The sequence below is a fragment of the Rhinoraja longicauda genome, chromosome 1, assembly GCF_053455715.1.
Source record: "Rhinoraja longicauda isolate Sanriku21f chromosome 1, sRhiLon1.1, whole genome shotgun sequence".
In the NCBI taxonomy this organism is placed as follows: Eukaryota; Metazoa; Chordata; class Chondrichthyes; order Rajiformes; family Arhynchobatidae; genus Rhinoraja; species Rhinoraja longicauda.
Genome location: NC_135953.1, coordinates 81,086,678 through 81,101,861, shown reverse-complemented (window position 1 = coordinate 81,101,861; position 15,184 = coordinate 81,086,678). Strand labels below are relative to the sequence as shown.

General features: G+C 46.4%; 1 protein-coding gene across 1 annotated transcript in view; it reads right to left on the bottom strand.

Annotated features, from left to right (window-relative positions):
- LOC144599714 (transmembrane anterior posterior transformation protein 1-like) overlaps positions 1–4,658 on the bottom strand; it is a 65,548-nt gene extending 60,890 nt beyond the window's left edge. The window contains exon 1 of the mRNA XM_078410971.1: positions 4,508–4,658. Coding sequence (XP_078267097.1) covers positions 4,508–4,652 — 145 coding nt within the window. The 5' untranslated portion in view covers positions 4,653–4,658. The remainder of the gene's footprint in view (positions 1–4,507) is intronic.
- Positions 4,659–15,184: the final 10,526 nt, after the last annotated feature.

Here is a 15,184-nt window from a genome sequence, read left to right as displayed (position 1 = left end):
CCTTCATCAATCTGGGGATTGAGTATAGAGGTTTGAACATTCTGTTGCTGTTGTACAAGACACGGTTGAGGCCGCACTTCCATGCTCTGAGGCTCTATGAGCACAGCAAGAGCAAATATTCGGCAGCAATCCTCATCCTCTGACACTCCAAAGCTTTCCCAATATCTATAAGGGACATAAGACAGGAACACGATGGAATACTCTCCACTTGCCAGGTGGAGAGCATTTCCAATAACTCTTGAAACTGATCTGCTGGTACTTCAAGAGAGGATATATTCAAGAGAGTTAGATATAACTCTTAGGGCTAATGGAATGAAGGGGTATGGGGAGAATGCAGGAACGGGGTACTGATTTTGGATCATCAGCCATGATCATATTGAATGGGTGCTGGCTTGAAGGGCAGAATGACCTACTCCTGCACCTATTTTCTATGTTTCTATGTTACTTGTCTGGTACCCCTTGCACCACCTTAAAAATTCATTCCCTTCACCACTAGCACACAGTGAACAGAGAAAATAGGTGCAGGTGTAGGCCATTCGGCCCTTCGAGCCAGCATCATCCAAAATCAGGGACCCGTTCCTGTTTTCTCCCCATATCCCTTGATTCCGTTAGCCCCAAGAGTTACATCTAACTTTCTCTTGAAAGCATCCAGTGAATTGGCCTCCACTGCCTTCTGTGGCAGAGAATTCCACAGATCCTTCTGTGGGAGAGAATTCCACAGATACAGAGTATGAACATAGTATATAACATCCACAAATTACACTGCAGTTACTCAGACTATTCTGAAAATACTTACTAAACTGCAACCTTTATCACCAAGTCAAGGACATCAGGTACATTGGAACCCTGTCATCTGTATATTCTCTTCCAATTTAGAAACCATCCCAAAATTATATTACTGTTCCTTCATTGCATTGAACTCTAGAATGCCATACTTAACCTATCACCTCTTCGTCCTTGGAAAATTGTGGTGATTCAGTATGGCTCTTTCAAACCTCTACAGGTGTATAGTAGAAAGCATAGTGACTGGATGCGTCATGACCTGGTTTAGTAAATTGAATGCCCACAAATGAAGGATGCTGCAGAAAATGGTAGATCTGGCCCTGTCCATCACAGATACTGACCTTCTCACCAAAGAAGGAATTTACAGGAGGCACTGCCTTTAAAAGGCAACAAATATCAGAGACCTACAGCTCTTATCTTGCTGCTACTATCTGGAAAATGTTACAGGAGCCCCAAAACTGTACCCTCCAGGTCACAGCTTCTTCCCAGCAACCATTAGATTCTTGAAAACTGCACACTGACCACTACCTCAGCAACTATGATCTTCTATTGACTTTGCTGTGGTTGCTCTATGGACTTCAGCTTTGTACTATTATGATCTGTTAACCTAATATTACTGACTATTAATTTATCGTATTATTTATTTGTGCAAGTTTATTTGTGTTTTCACATTAATGGAACTGTTAAGCTGCAGCAAGTTAGAATTCCATTGTTCGGTTGCCAGTACATATAATAATAATAATAATAATGCATTACATTTATATAGCGCTTTTCAAACACTCAAAGACGCTTTACAGGGATTACTAGAACATAGAGAAGTGAATAAATAGATAAATAAGTAAACGAACAGAAAAAGGAGACAGAATCATATGCCTCCAATGATTCTTACAAACCTATAGATGCACCCCAGAAAGCATACTTTTGTTTTGCATCACAGCTTGGTTTGGGAACAGCTCTGCCCAAGACCGCAAGAACTTGCAGAGAGTTGTAGATGTAGCCCAGTCCATCATACAGACTAGACTTCCCACCATTGATTTCATCCACACTTCATGCTGCCTCGGAAAAGTAGCCAGTGATGAAAGACATGCCCCACCTGGTCATTCCTTCTTCTCCCTGCTCCCGTCCGGCAGAAAGTGTAGATATCTTGAATATCCTGCACCACCAGACTCAGGAACAGTTCTTTCCTTCTGTTATCAGGCTTCAGAACGGTCCTTCTATAGGCTAGGTTTCTGTCCGATTCATGTCATAAGTGACAGGAGTAGAATTAGACCATTCGGCCCATCAAGTCTACTCCGCCATTCCGTCAAGGCTGACCTATCTCTCCCTCCTAACCCCATTCTCCTGCCTTCTCCCCATAACCTCTGACACCTGCACTAATCAAGAATCTATCTCTGCCTTAAAAATATCCACTAACTTGACAAAGAATTACACAGATTCACCACCCTCTGACTAAATACATTTCTTCCCATCTCCTTCCTAAAAGAACTTCCTTTAATTTGAGGCTATGGCCTTAAATCCTAGACTCTATCACTAGTGGATTCACCTCATCCCCATTATGGACATTAATCTTTTTCTATGGAACTGATGCGCTACAGTTCTGACAACTATAATTTGCACTGTATCTTCCTCTTTACTCTATCTATTGTATTTAAGTTTGACTTGATTGCAGGTTTAGGTTTATTATTATCGCATTTACTGAGATACAGTGAAAAGCTGTTCTATTCAAACAGATTAGACATTCAAACATGTATACAATTAGTTTAAACTCAAATATAATGGCTAGAGCAAAAAGGGAAGTTATAGCGCACAGAATATAGTTCTCAGCATTGTAGCGCGTCAGTTCCTTAGACAAAGTCCAGTGTCCTCAATGGGGTAGATTGAATCGAACATTTCTCGAGCTTATGGAATGATGGATTCTGGATGGATTTTATTTATGTACAGTATTATCTGATCTGATTGAATAACATGCAAAACAAAGCTTTTCACTGTACCTCAGCACACGTGACAATAATAGACTACAAAGTCCTCCTTCTTGTCTACAAAGCCCTAAATGGCTTAGGAGCAGCATATCTTACAGAGTCCCTCCTTCCGAATGACCCTACTCGAGCGCTCAGGTCTGCAAATGCTGGCCTGTTAGCCACTCAACGCCGCAGCAATAAAAAAATTGGTAAAGCAGTCTTTTTCAACTACGCTCCCAAGCTGTGGAATACCCGACCCAGGGCTATGAGAGGCGCCCACTCAGTTGACATTTTTAAACAGCAGTTAAAAACATATCTCTTTAATCAAGCTTTTAACTGATTTTACTTTGTTTGTCTTTTTACACTCTCAATTTTACATTTTATATTTTTATATAAATCTGTGCCTTTTTATGCTATTAACAGCCTATGTCTTTACTGTTTTAATTTGTATTTTTGTTTAGACATGTGTTTGTTTTTGTGGAAAGCACTTTGGGCTGCATTCAATTGCATGAAATGCTATATAAATAAAGTTATTATTATTATTATAAACAATTAAACACTTTTGCAGACTCTTATTACAACCCCTTCATTAGAACGACTGCAGCGGTTCAATGTGACATCTTTCCAAGGGAGTGAATAATAAATGCTAACCTTGGCAGCAATACCTATATCCTCCCCTCAAATAAAAGCATTGATGGAACAACTTGCCATATAATTATCATTTAAAATTCCTCTGAAAACAGAGTAGAACTACAGTTTATTATTCGATTCATGAACAACATCTGGGATGCACCCATGTGGAAGAGCCACAAATGGACTGGACATGGAAATAAGCAAGCATAATATTTATCAAATCCAAAACATCTGGATAAATTTAGCAGGTCATGCAGTGTGTTTTTGAAGTGTTTATCTCTTGCCTGAACTGTTGAACATTTCCGGCGCATTCTTTTTAAATCAGATTTCCACAATCCGCGTTTATTTAAAGACAATTTCAAGCAAGGCATCTACTCCAACAGAGGGAATTTAAGCAGAACAATTCTGAACAGCAGCGAAGGTGATGGAATATTCAACTGATATTGTTATAAAATCTGAAGAAGGATCTCGACCCGAAACGTCACCCATTCCTTCTCTCCAGAGATGCTGCCTGTCGCGCTGAGTTACTCCAGCGTTTTGTGTCTGCGGTTTAAACCAGCATCTGGAGTTCCTCGTTACACATGACAATGCAAGGTGTGTACTGTTGTTAGAATCCTCCGCCCCCCACACTTTGCATAAAATGACATGTTGCCTCCATGCAAGAAGCACGGCGCTGCCAACCTGCAGCCCTCTGCCAGGGACTTGTGTGCTCACTGAGTTCCACGGTTGTCAAATCAAAGAGAAATGTGCAGGATGGAACTGCAGATGCCGGTTTACACAGAAGATAGACACAAAATGCTGGGAATAACTCGGCGGCATCTCTGCAGATCCAAACGCTGAGTTCCTCCAGCATTTTGTGTCTAAATCAAAGAGAAAGCTGCGCCTCTCCCCGGTGCACGGCGGCTTACGATCGCTTGGCGGACAGGTGTTGACAGCTGTCAGCGGCCGGGCTTCCTGGAGCCGCCGCCTCCTCCCCGCAGGCGGTTGGTGCAGCGCAGGCAGCGCCGTGCCGCGCGCGGGGCTCCCAGGACAGCCGTTGGTCGCACTAGCGGCGCGAGCACCATCGAGGCCCGGATCGGCCAGGCCCGGCCCGACCGGCGGACCGAGTAGAGCCGCATTCCCGCCAGGCTCACCTGACAGATTCCGTTTCTTGCCGGCGTGCTTGCTCGGATCGCTCTTTGCCTCGTAAAAGCCCAACGTTTCTGTGCGGCGGACACCCCGGTCAGAACTCAATTCCTCACTCTCTCTCTTATCCCCGTTCTCCAGCACCGCCGCCATCTTCTGACGGGAGGAGGAGGAAGGGAAACACAAACAACGCCGTCACGTGACCCCCCATACACACACACACACACACACACACGCGCGCGCGCCCATGCGTGGTCGGCCCAGCTGGCGTGTGCGCGCACTGGCGCCCCCGCGGGCGGGGAAGGAGGTTGCAATGACGTCGAGCATCAGGTAGGGATTGGCGATCTCAACTATGTAGTTATGCCAAAGTAGTTTATCATCGAAGAGGATCCAGTTAAACATTGAAAACACACTCTGGACCTGCTAGAAAACTGAAATCTATATATATTACTAAAACTCTCACCGTGTTTGTATCTAAACATAGCACAAAAAGTAAGGAAATTTGTGTTTGGTAGATTATTTCTTTGTTGTAACAATGCTTCTTGGCAATAAATCTTATACCGTTGGAAAGCCTGTTTATTATTTCCCTTTTAAATGGTGCCACATTTGTTAGGAACATGCATTTGTGGGATGAGCAGCACAGCTGAGTATGTGGGTTGCGCCCATGAAAAATCTGCCAAATCTTCTCTGCCAATGCCAAACAGCTTATTCTGCCATTGACTCTTGTTCGGTGTTGTTTGGTGGATTGGATGATTGAAGTCTGAAGAAACAAGACATATTGGCAATTTAACAATTTATTCATTTAATAAACAGGAGCCTCAGTAGCGTGTGGAAGAACCATACACAGCCACAACAGCCTGGCACCTCCTCCTCATGCTGGTCACCAGCCTGGTAACACACTGTTGTGGGATGGCATCCCATTCTTCAACCAGCATTTGTCGCAAGTCAGCCAACGTGGTTGTGTTGGTCACTCTGGCACGAACAGCACGCCCAAGCTGATCCCACAAGTGTTCAATGGGGTTGAGGTCAGGACTGCTGGCAGGCCATTCCATCCTCTCCACTCCCAAATTCTGGAGGTAGTCTCTGAGAAACCCTGCTCTGTGGGGGCGAGCATTGTCATCTTGGAGAATAGAGTTCGGTCCCAGACTGTGGAGATATGGGATTGCCACTGGTTCCAGAATCTCATCTCGATATCTCTCTGCATTGAGATTGCCTCCAATGATGACGCCTCGTTTTTCCAGTGAGGGAGATGCCGCCCCACACCATCACACTGCCTCCACCAAAAGATGTTACTCTATCGGTGCAGCAATCAGCATAGCGTTCTCCGCGTCTTCTCCACACTTTGACCCTATGATCCAACTGCCTTAGGCAGAATCTGGACTCATCGCTGAACATAACGTTCCTCCACATGTTCAGGTTCCAGTGCACATGTTGCCGACACCAGCGCAAACGGGCCTGACGGTGAAGGGACAGTCATGGCAGGCCTCCTGGCAGCCCTATGAGACCGGAGATCGGCTGCGTGCAGTCTGTTCCGAATTGTCTGGGCAGAGAGCCGTCGGCCATATCGTCCTGCAAACCTTGACTGCAAATCTGTAGAAGACAGCCTATGGTTCCTAAGTGCTGACAGGGTGAGGAAACGGTCTTCTTCGGGTGTCGTCTTCTTGGGACGCCCACTTCGCGGCCTGTCTCTGACATCCCCCGTTATATGGAAATAGCCTTCACTTTGGAGATGGTACTACGGCTCACTCCAAATAATGCCGCAACTTGGTTTTGCGGAACACCAGCTTGAAGTTGCCCTATCGCACGGGCCCTATCCAGATCAGTCAAACGTGGCATGCCGATTCTTGGAACAGACACCTACTGACCACTGTAGCAGGGCCCATGCTCACAGATGCTGGGGGTACCAGAAGCTCAAAACAAGAGTCAATAGCAACAGCAGAATAAGCTGTTTGGCATTGGCAGAGAAGATTTGGCAAATTTTTCATGGGCGCAACCCATATACTCAGCTCTGCTGCTCATCCCACAAATGCATGTTCCTTACAAATGTGGCACCATTTAAAAGGGAAATAAACAGGCTTTCCAACGGTATAAGATTTATTGCCAAGAAGCATTGTTACAACAAAGAAATAATCTACCAAACACAAATGTCCTTACTTTTTGTGCTATGTTTATATTGTGTTGGTTTGATCCTGAAATACAGCCAAAACGGTACACGATAGCGTGACAATTTTAGGCCCACATTACTCCCCATTTTTCCGGGATGTGTGTTTGCCAAGTTTCATTCAAATTGGTGTTATATTTCTAAAGTTATTGACACTTTAAAATGTAAAAATTCACTTTTTCATTTCCCCTGGCCGTAGATGTCACAATGGGAGTGGCGGCCAATAGGGGGCTGCTGAGCCGTTGCCATTACTGCTGAATAAACTTTAATAAATGCGTTCCCCCCCCCCCTCCGCTGCCGGGAGGACTGGCGCCCGTCCGTCCCGGCATGCACCGAGCCTGACCTTCCAGCCGTCGTTTGGCAGAGGGTCAAACAAGATGGTCGTCGCCACCGAGCTGCATTTTCGATGTCACAATGGGAGAAAGTCCGCGCCTGCGCTGTTGGGGCCCGTTGATCTAAACAATATTTCCACTTTGCGATAGTGCAAACGGCAGCGACCTGTAGCGAGCCGCAGCTTGCTTCCGGCCACGTGATCTAATACAGATGCTCCCCGACTAACCATGCTTCAATTTATGAGTGGGTGAGTGGGGGGGGGGGATAAGGGGGATTGAGGGGGGTGGAGTGAATGAGTGGGGGGGGATAAGGGGGATTGAGGGGGGTGGAGTGGATGAGTGGGGGGGAGGGGGGAAGGGAGAGTCTGGGAGAAGGGAGGGAGGGGATAAGGGGGGGTTGAGGGGGGGATGGAGTGAGTGAGTGGGGGTGGAAGGGGGAAGAGGGGGGAGGGGAGGGGGGGTTGAGGGGGGATGGTGAGGCGGGATGCAGTGGGGGAGGGGGGAATAAGGGGGATTGAGGGGGGATGAAGTGGGTGAGGGGAGGGGTGTGAGGGGATGAGGGGGATGGAGTGGGGGAGGGGGGATGGAGTGGGTGAGTGGGGGGTTTGCATGGAGGGTTGCCGGGCCTGCAGGAGAGATTTGGACCCAACGGGTCCACACCCATCTATTAAAAACTAAAATTGCTGGAAAGAACTATGCAGGTCAGATAGCAACTGCGGTATTTTTTTATTTTTTTTTCCATTTTTTCTCCAACACATTGTATCCACACTTCCTTAACTTCTCTATCAATATTTCTGAGGACTCGTATTGACACAAATTTGCTATAAGCTCAATGACTCCCACAGCTACCTTGGCCATATTTTATTTCCATCCTACTTTGTGTCAGGTATCTATTTGCTTCTCCCAGTTTCCTTGGCTCCAATGCATCTGTTCTGGCAGTTCTCCCTTATCAGTACATTATATTTGTTTTCCCCACTTCATCCACAATAGTTGAGAGTCCGCATAAATAAGTCTGTTCTAATTCTCTTTTTCCATCTTCCAATTAGGCCTATTGTAATATTTTGCTTCATACAATCATCTATTTTTTTGTTTATCCCAATATCTTCCCACTTTTTTTGTACCATCATTAATTTTGCCATGGGTGGCTGGAATGTGCTGCCAGGGGTGGTGATGGAGGCAATATGACAGTGGCTTTTAAGAGGCTTTTGGATGGGTTCATGGTGGGCAGGGGATGGAGGGGTATGCATTATGTGCAGGCAGGTGAGATTAGTTTAGGTTGTTTGTTCTCAGTTATGTTCAGCATATTGTTCCTGTATTGTAATTTTCTATGTTCTGTGGAGTTCCACTACGTACATTTCAAAAACACTTCTGACATAGACATTCATGTGTGAACCCTGAATGCAGGTGCAGGCCTTCACAACAAATACGAGGCCGGTGAGATCTTAACGTACAGAGTACCTGCATTTCATTTGTTTTGTTGCTTGCTGGGATAATAAAAACATTGTCTCATCCTGACATGACAGTGAGTATTAGTTACAGTGCCCTCCATAATGTTTGGGACAAATTTATTTGTTTATTCATTTATTTATTTGCCTCTGTACTCCACAATTTGAGATTTGTAATAGAAATCACATGTGGTCAAAGTGCACATTGTCAGATTTTAATAAAGGGTATTTTTATACATTTTGGTTTTACCATGTAGAAATTACAGCTGTGTCCCCCCATTTCAGGGCACCATAATGTTTGGGACACATGGTTTCACAGGTGTTTGTAATTGCTCAGGTGTGTTTAAATGCCTCCTTAATGCAGGTATAAGAGAGCTCTCAGCTTCTAATCTTTCGTCCAGTCTTTCTATCACCTTTTGAAACTTTTGTTGCAGTTTATCAACATGAGGACCAAAGTTGTGTCAATGAAAGTCAAAGAAGCTATTATGAGATTGAGAAACAAGAATAAAACTGTTAGAGACATCAGGCAAACCTTAGGCTTACCAAAATCAACTGTTTGGAACATCATTAAGAAGAAAGAGTACTGGTGAGCTTATTAATCGCAAAGGGATCCCCTAACACCTGTTCGACAGATCAGAAACACTCTTCAGGAGTCAGGTGTGGATTTGTCAATGACCACTATCCGCAGAAGACTTCATGAACAGAAATACAGAGGCTCCACTGCAAGATGCAAACCACTGGTTAGCCGCAAAAATAGGGTGGCCAGGTTACAGTTTGCCAAGAAGTACTTAAAAGTGCAACCACAGTTCTGGAAAAAGGTCTTGTGGACAGATGAGACAAAGATGAACATATCAGAGTGATGGCAAGAGCAAAGTATGGAGGAGAGAAGGAACTGCCCAAGATCCAAAGCATACCACCTTTTTGTGTTCTTGTTCTATGTCTGTATAAAACTTGAGAGTCTTCAAGGTACAACAGAAGTCTTTATTACATTAACTCAATGCTGGCAGCAAGACAACTAGGAAAATGGCTGCTACCACATGATCTGACTGGACACTCACACACTGTGTACAGACAGAGATAACCATCCCTTTGTCCTGTGCAGCGCCTCCTTCTGCATGGGAGGAGCAACGGGTTCTCCCACCCCACACGGTCCGCCAAACATCACACTCCCCCTTTCCAGTTTGAACGTCTCTATTCCTGAATGAGTCGCCTTGGGGGAATACCACTATTGCAACGTGTCGATCGACGATGGACCACAGGCAGATCGGCGGGGAGTTCGTCTGGTGGAACGTCATCTAGCCAGGGGAGAGGCAAATCTGGCACTCCAGTGTCCACACGATTCGGCACCGGGGTGTCCGACTGCTTGGTTCTGGTCAGGCTCTGCGCAGTCTTCGCTGGAGGAATGTGGTTTCTTAATTGGTCATCATGCCGTTGGCACTATCCTTCTTGTCCTTGGACGGTGTACATTTGGTTCCAATGTGAGCCATGATCCTGCCAGCGCACCATTTGTTTCGCTTGGCCGTATAATTGCGGTAATATACGTAGTAGCCAATGTCAAATTTGGACTTGTTCGACTTCGTTGACTACAGTGCACGCCGTGTAAGAATTACGGGTCGGGTTCAAAACTGATGGGGAGAGCGCACTTGACGTCCGAGCATCATCTCCGCTGGAGTTCGACTGGTAGTGTAGTTTGGAACGGTTCGATACTGCTGTAAGAAATCGCACAATGCCAATTGTTTTGATTTCTTTTCAATTCCTACAGCATGTTTCATGGCTTGCTTGAAAACGCCGACAAGCCGCTGTGCCTCACCATTTGTGGGTGGATGAAAAGGTGCTGATGTCAGATGCACGATTGAGTGATGTTTGCACCAGTCACTGAATAATTGCGAGGCAAATTGGGGCCCTCTCCCACCGTCCCGGGGCATCACCCACCTCCTCACGGTGGTGGACTGCTTCACGCGGTGGCCGGAGGCCATACAGCTGGCCGACACAGCCACAGCTACATGCGCTCGTGCGTTGGCCGCGCACTGGATTGCTCGCTTTGGGGTGCCGGTGGTCATCTTTTCGGACCGGGGGCCACAGTTCACCTCCGAGCTGTGGGCGGCCATGGCACACCTGTTGGGCTTGCGGCTGCACCACACCATGGCTTATCACCCGTAGGCAAACGGCCTGGTGGAGAGGTTCCACCGGCAGCTGAAGACAGCGCTGAAGGCGCGACTCTCCGGCCCGGACTGGATGGACGAGCTACCATGGGTCTTGCTGGGCATCCGGAATGCACCCAACGAGGACCTGGCCTCTTCATCAGCGGAGCTCGTATACGGGTCACAGCTCACGGTGCCCGGGGAGTTCATGCCCTGGTTGCCGGGGCGAGAGGAACCGCCCTCATCCACCCTAGAGCGTCTTCGAGAGCGAGTTGGCAAGCTCGCACTGGTGCCGATGTCCCGCCATGGGACATTCCGCCCTTACGTGCCATCGGCCCTCCGGGACTGCGCCATTGTTTTCCTGCGCCGTGACGCCCACCAGACGCCACTCCAGAGGCCGTATGATGGCCCGTACCGGGTGCTGGAGCACGGACAGACAACCTTTGTCTTGGATATGGGGGCCGGCCGGAGGCCGTGTCAATTGACCGCTTGAAGCCGGCCCACTTGGACATCGACCGGTGCGGGTTGCCCAGCCTCGGCCACGAGGTCGCCCCCCTTTGCGGGTCCCACCACCTGTCCCTCCAACTGTGCCTCCACCGGCCCCTCTGTCGGCCGATTTTCGTACGCGGTCCGGTCGGGTTGTGCGACCACCAGTGCGATTCGTGCCTCCGGTTCTGGGGAGGGAGGTCCTGTGGCGGCTCCCAAGGGTCGGGCCATACCACTACCGACCCCTAGGCACGGGAATGGACCGGTCCAGGGGGGCGGCCCTTTGCTACGGATATAAGGACGAGGTTTTGGGCGCAAAGTCATTCCAGCAGACTTGACCGGTCTGACAACTGTAATAAAATCAAACCTTCCGAAATACCCGGCTCCTCGCTTTTATTTCGGGTCTTTTTCGACACGCCACACAATCACAATAACCAACATAAAACAAAAAACATCCATCACAGTGAGTCTCCTCCAGGCCAGAATGTCTTCTCTCATCCCTGCCATCTTCTCCCGTGATCAGGCAGTTGAAATTGTCACGTCGGGGCGGTTGGGGCTCCCAACATTGAAGCCCCCGCCGGGCGGTGGATAATCCCGCAGCCTATTCCAGACCACACCGGACGGTGAAAGGTCCGCAGCGGGCCGACCCAAGCCTCGCGATTCGGGGCATACGAAGACGCTGCCATTGCCGTAGCTCCCGAAGTCGGCCCCCACCCAGGGACCTGCGAGCTTCAGAAGTCCACAGGGCCCGCGGCCGAAGCCTCCGAAGGCGAATCGCAACCGCAGTCACAGCGCCACACAGCCTCTGAAGACAGCCAGCTCCGCAGGTGGTGAGTACAGTCCATGGGCTCTGCAAACCAGAGCCCCAGGTAGTCCCAGCTGGAGGCCGCCAGTTCCAGGTGTTTGGCCGATGGTAGGCCGCAATGTGAACGGAGACACGACCCAGAAAAAAGGTTGCGTCTCCGTTTGGAAGACAATTTTTATAGTCCTCCCCCCCCACACATAGTACACAACCACAAAAAGGACGACATCACATCCAACACTCACAATTAAAGACTACATCACATCCAACATTTATAATCAAAAGCATATACGTGAAGCCACTTATATGAGGCTTCACATAGATAGCTTTGAGGGTGTGGAGGGCTGTGCCCATGATGGGCTGGGCTGAATCCACCACTTTCATCACCCTCTTCTGTTCCTGTTCTTTTTAATTACCACAGCAGGCCTTAATACAATCAATTGGGACACTTTCTACAGTGTATCTGTGGAAGTTTGTTACAATATTCAGTCACATTTCAAATCTCATTAAACTTATCAGAAAGTGAAGGCATTGAGTGCCTTCTTCGTAGTTACATCTATATGTTAAGACCAGGACTAATGTGAATTACCTAACTGTCTCCACCACCAATAAAAACTGGCAATAAAAAAGTGGGTTTCCCCACTTCCCCTTTCTCATGTCATTGGTTTCTTGGTTTTGATGATGTTGAGTGAGAGGTTGTTGTGGCATAATTCAACCAGATATTCTATCTTTACACTGACTCATCACCACCCAAGATTCAGCTAACAGTGGTGTCATTGGTGAATTTAGACATGGAATTGAATCTGTGTGCAGCCCGCACAGTCATGGGTGTAAAGAGAGTAGAACAGGGTGCTATGTATGCAGCCTTGAGAAGCACCAGTATTGATGGTCAGAGAGGAGATTAATTTAGTTTAGAGATACAGTACGGAAACAGGCTCTTCGGCTCACAGAGCCTGCGCCGACCAGCGATCCCCGCACACTAACACTATCCTACACACACTAGGACAATTTAACCAAACCAATGAACCTATGAACCTCTACGTCTTTGAAGTGTGGGAGGAAACTGGAGCTCCCAGAGAAAACTCACGCAGGTCACGGGGAGAACAGACAAACTCCATACAAACAGCACCCGGTGCTGTAAGGCAGCAACTCTACCGCTATGATGGAGATGTTACCAATCCACACTGATTGAGGTCTGCAGATGAGGAAGTCTAGGATCCAGTTGCAAAGAGAGACCCAGATCTTGGCGCTTGGTGATGAATTTAGAGGGAATGATTTTGTTGAATATCGAACTGTAGTCAATCAATGGAAGCTTGAAGTATTTGTTTCTGTTATCTAGATGGACCAGAGCAGAGTCAACAAGATAGCATCTGCTGTTGACCTGTTGTGAAGATAGGCAAATTGAAGGAGATCCACACTATTTCTGTGGCAGGAGTAGATTTGCGATGTAACCAACCTCTCAGTAAAAAAAATTAAGCAGGTGGTAAATTAAATGATCTCCTAACTGCCTGCAGGTGCAACAGGAACTTAGGATGCTAAATTCCTTGGATTTTTCCTTCCTCTTGAATTCTTTGAGTTAGGATGTGCTGCCAGCAATTCATTCTCTATGCGCATCTGCAGTGATTTACAATTCTGATGAATAGTCAACTTTAATTCAATTCAATTACCTAAATTTATAAAACTAAACCAGAAATAAACAATCTAAAGTTGTCAGTTGTATTTTCAACAACATTTACACCATTTGTTCCATCAGCTTAAAGTCTTGAAAGAAGAAATGCTAACACCTGAAAACTAACAAGACAGTTATGCTTGAAAGACAAACAAAACTAAAATGCTGGAAATCTGAAATAAAAACTGAAATTGACAGAATTAAGAGTTAATGTTCCAGGTTAATTATGCATCAAGTGAATCAGATGAAATGTTAACTGTTTTATTTACCATCAGCTGAAAAATACCAGCATTTTCTGGTTTGATTAACTTAATATTGTTTTCTTCATATTGTTATACTTTATGTTGAGGGCTAGTCCATTTCAATGCACAAAATTATTGTAATAAAGCAGTTTAGTTGTCACTGAAAGTTAACAGGTGAAGCAGGCAGTTCAGAAGCAAAAATATTGGTCAATATTGTGGGAGGAATTGAGTACAAAAGTAAAGATGCGTTGTTGCAATTGTATAGGACCTTGGTGATACCATTACCTCGAGGACATTGGTGATACCATTTCACGTAATTTTGGCGCAAAAATGGGTTTGGATAGGGTCTCCGATCATTCTGCATCATGACTGCCAGGAAGCAACATATGATGGCATTGCTCTTACATCAAATCCAAGCCCTGCTGCTTGCAGCGGCCTTCATGCTTAAAACTCTGCAAGACAGAAGGACAAGAAGAATGGGAAAGGAGAAGCCCAAGAAGAGGTCTGTGTGGTTGAAGCCCTTGTGCCTGAAGAGACCCAATGCAGTCCAATGTTAAAATAAATGAAAAGAGTTCGCTTTTCAATGCAGTGCAATGCTTGTGTTTGTGTTTGTTTTATTGGTCAAAATAAATGAAATTAAAATATTTGAAAGAGATGCCACGAGAAACTACTCTGAAATACAATAACTTCAAACATCAATCTTTGGTCAAAATGTCCAAAATTTACTTTATTCAAACAAACATAATTCTTACAAAAGGTGGATCAGCACCGGCGACAACTAGTCACCTGGCAACAACCTACGACAGCGCCCACGACAGGAGACGACAAGCTACGATCATTGGCGTCAAGCCAGCAGTCGCCGGAAATTTTCGAGCAGGGAGAAAATTCCGCAGCGACCGTAAAAAAGCTACGCCTTTTTGGCGACTACTCACGACCATGCCCGCGACACACTGGCGACACACTGGCGACCGTGCGGCGACAGCCTAGTCATCTGCAGTCACCTTAAAAATCGCCGAAGTGGGACAGGCCCTTCAGATTTCATAAGGAGTGGTCTCTGTTTTTTACAATGGTACTGGTGGCATAGAACTGCCAGAATTTCAGGACCTAGTTGGGTTTTTTTCAAAAGAAATAACCTGTTGTTTCTGTAATGGATATCTCTCACTGCATCTTTACATGAACCAGATGACCAATACTGGTTCAATGAGGAGTGTGAGAAAGCGTGGTCTGAACAACAACAGGTTACAAGTAAATCTGTATTGCGATAATGCATCAATGCTAAACAAAGACAGTATTCTATACTCAAATCTAATGCACCCACAAGCAAATAAGTCTGAAGAAGTGTTCGAACCAAAACGTCACCAAGTCTGAAGAACCGTCTCGACCCAAAACGCCACCCATTCCTTCTCT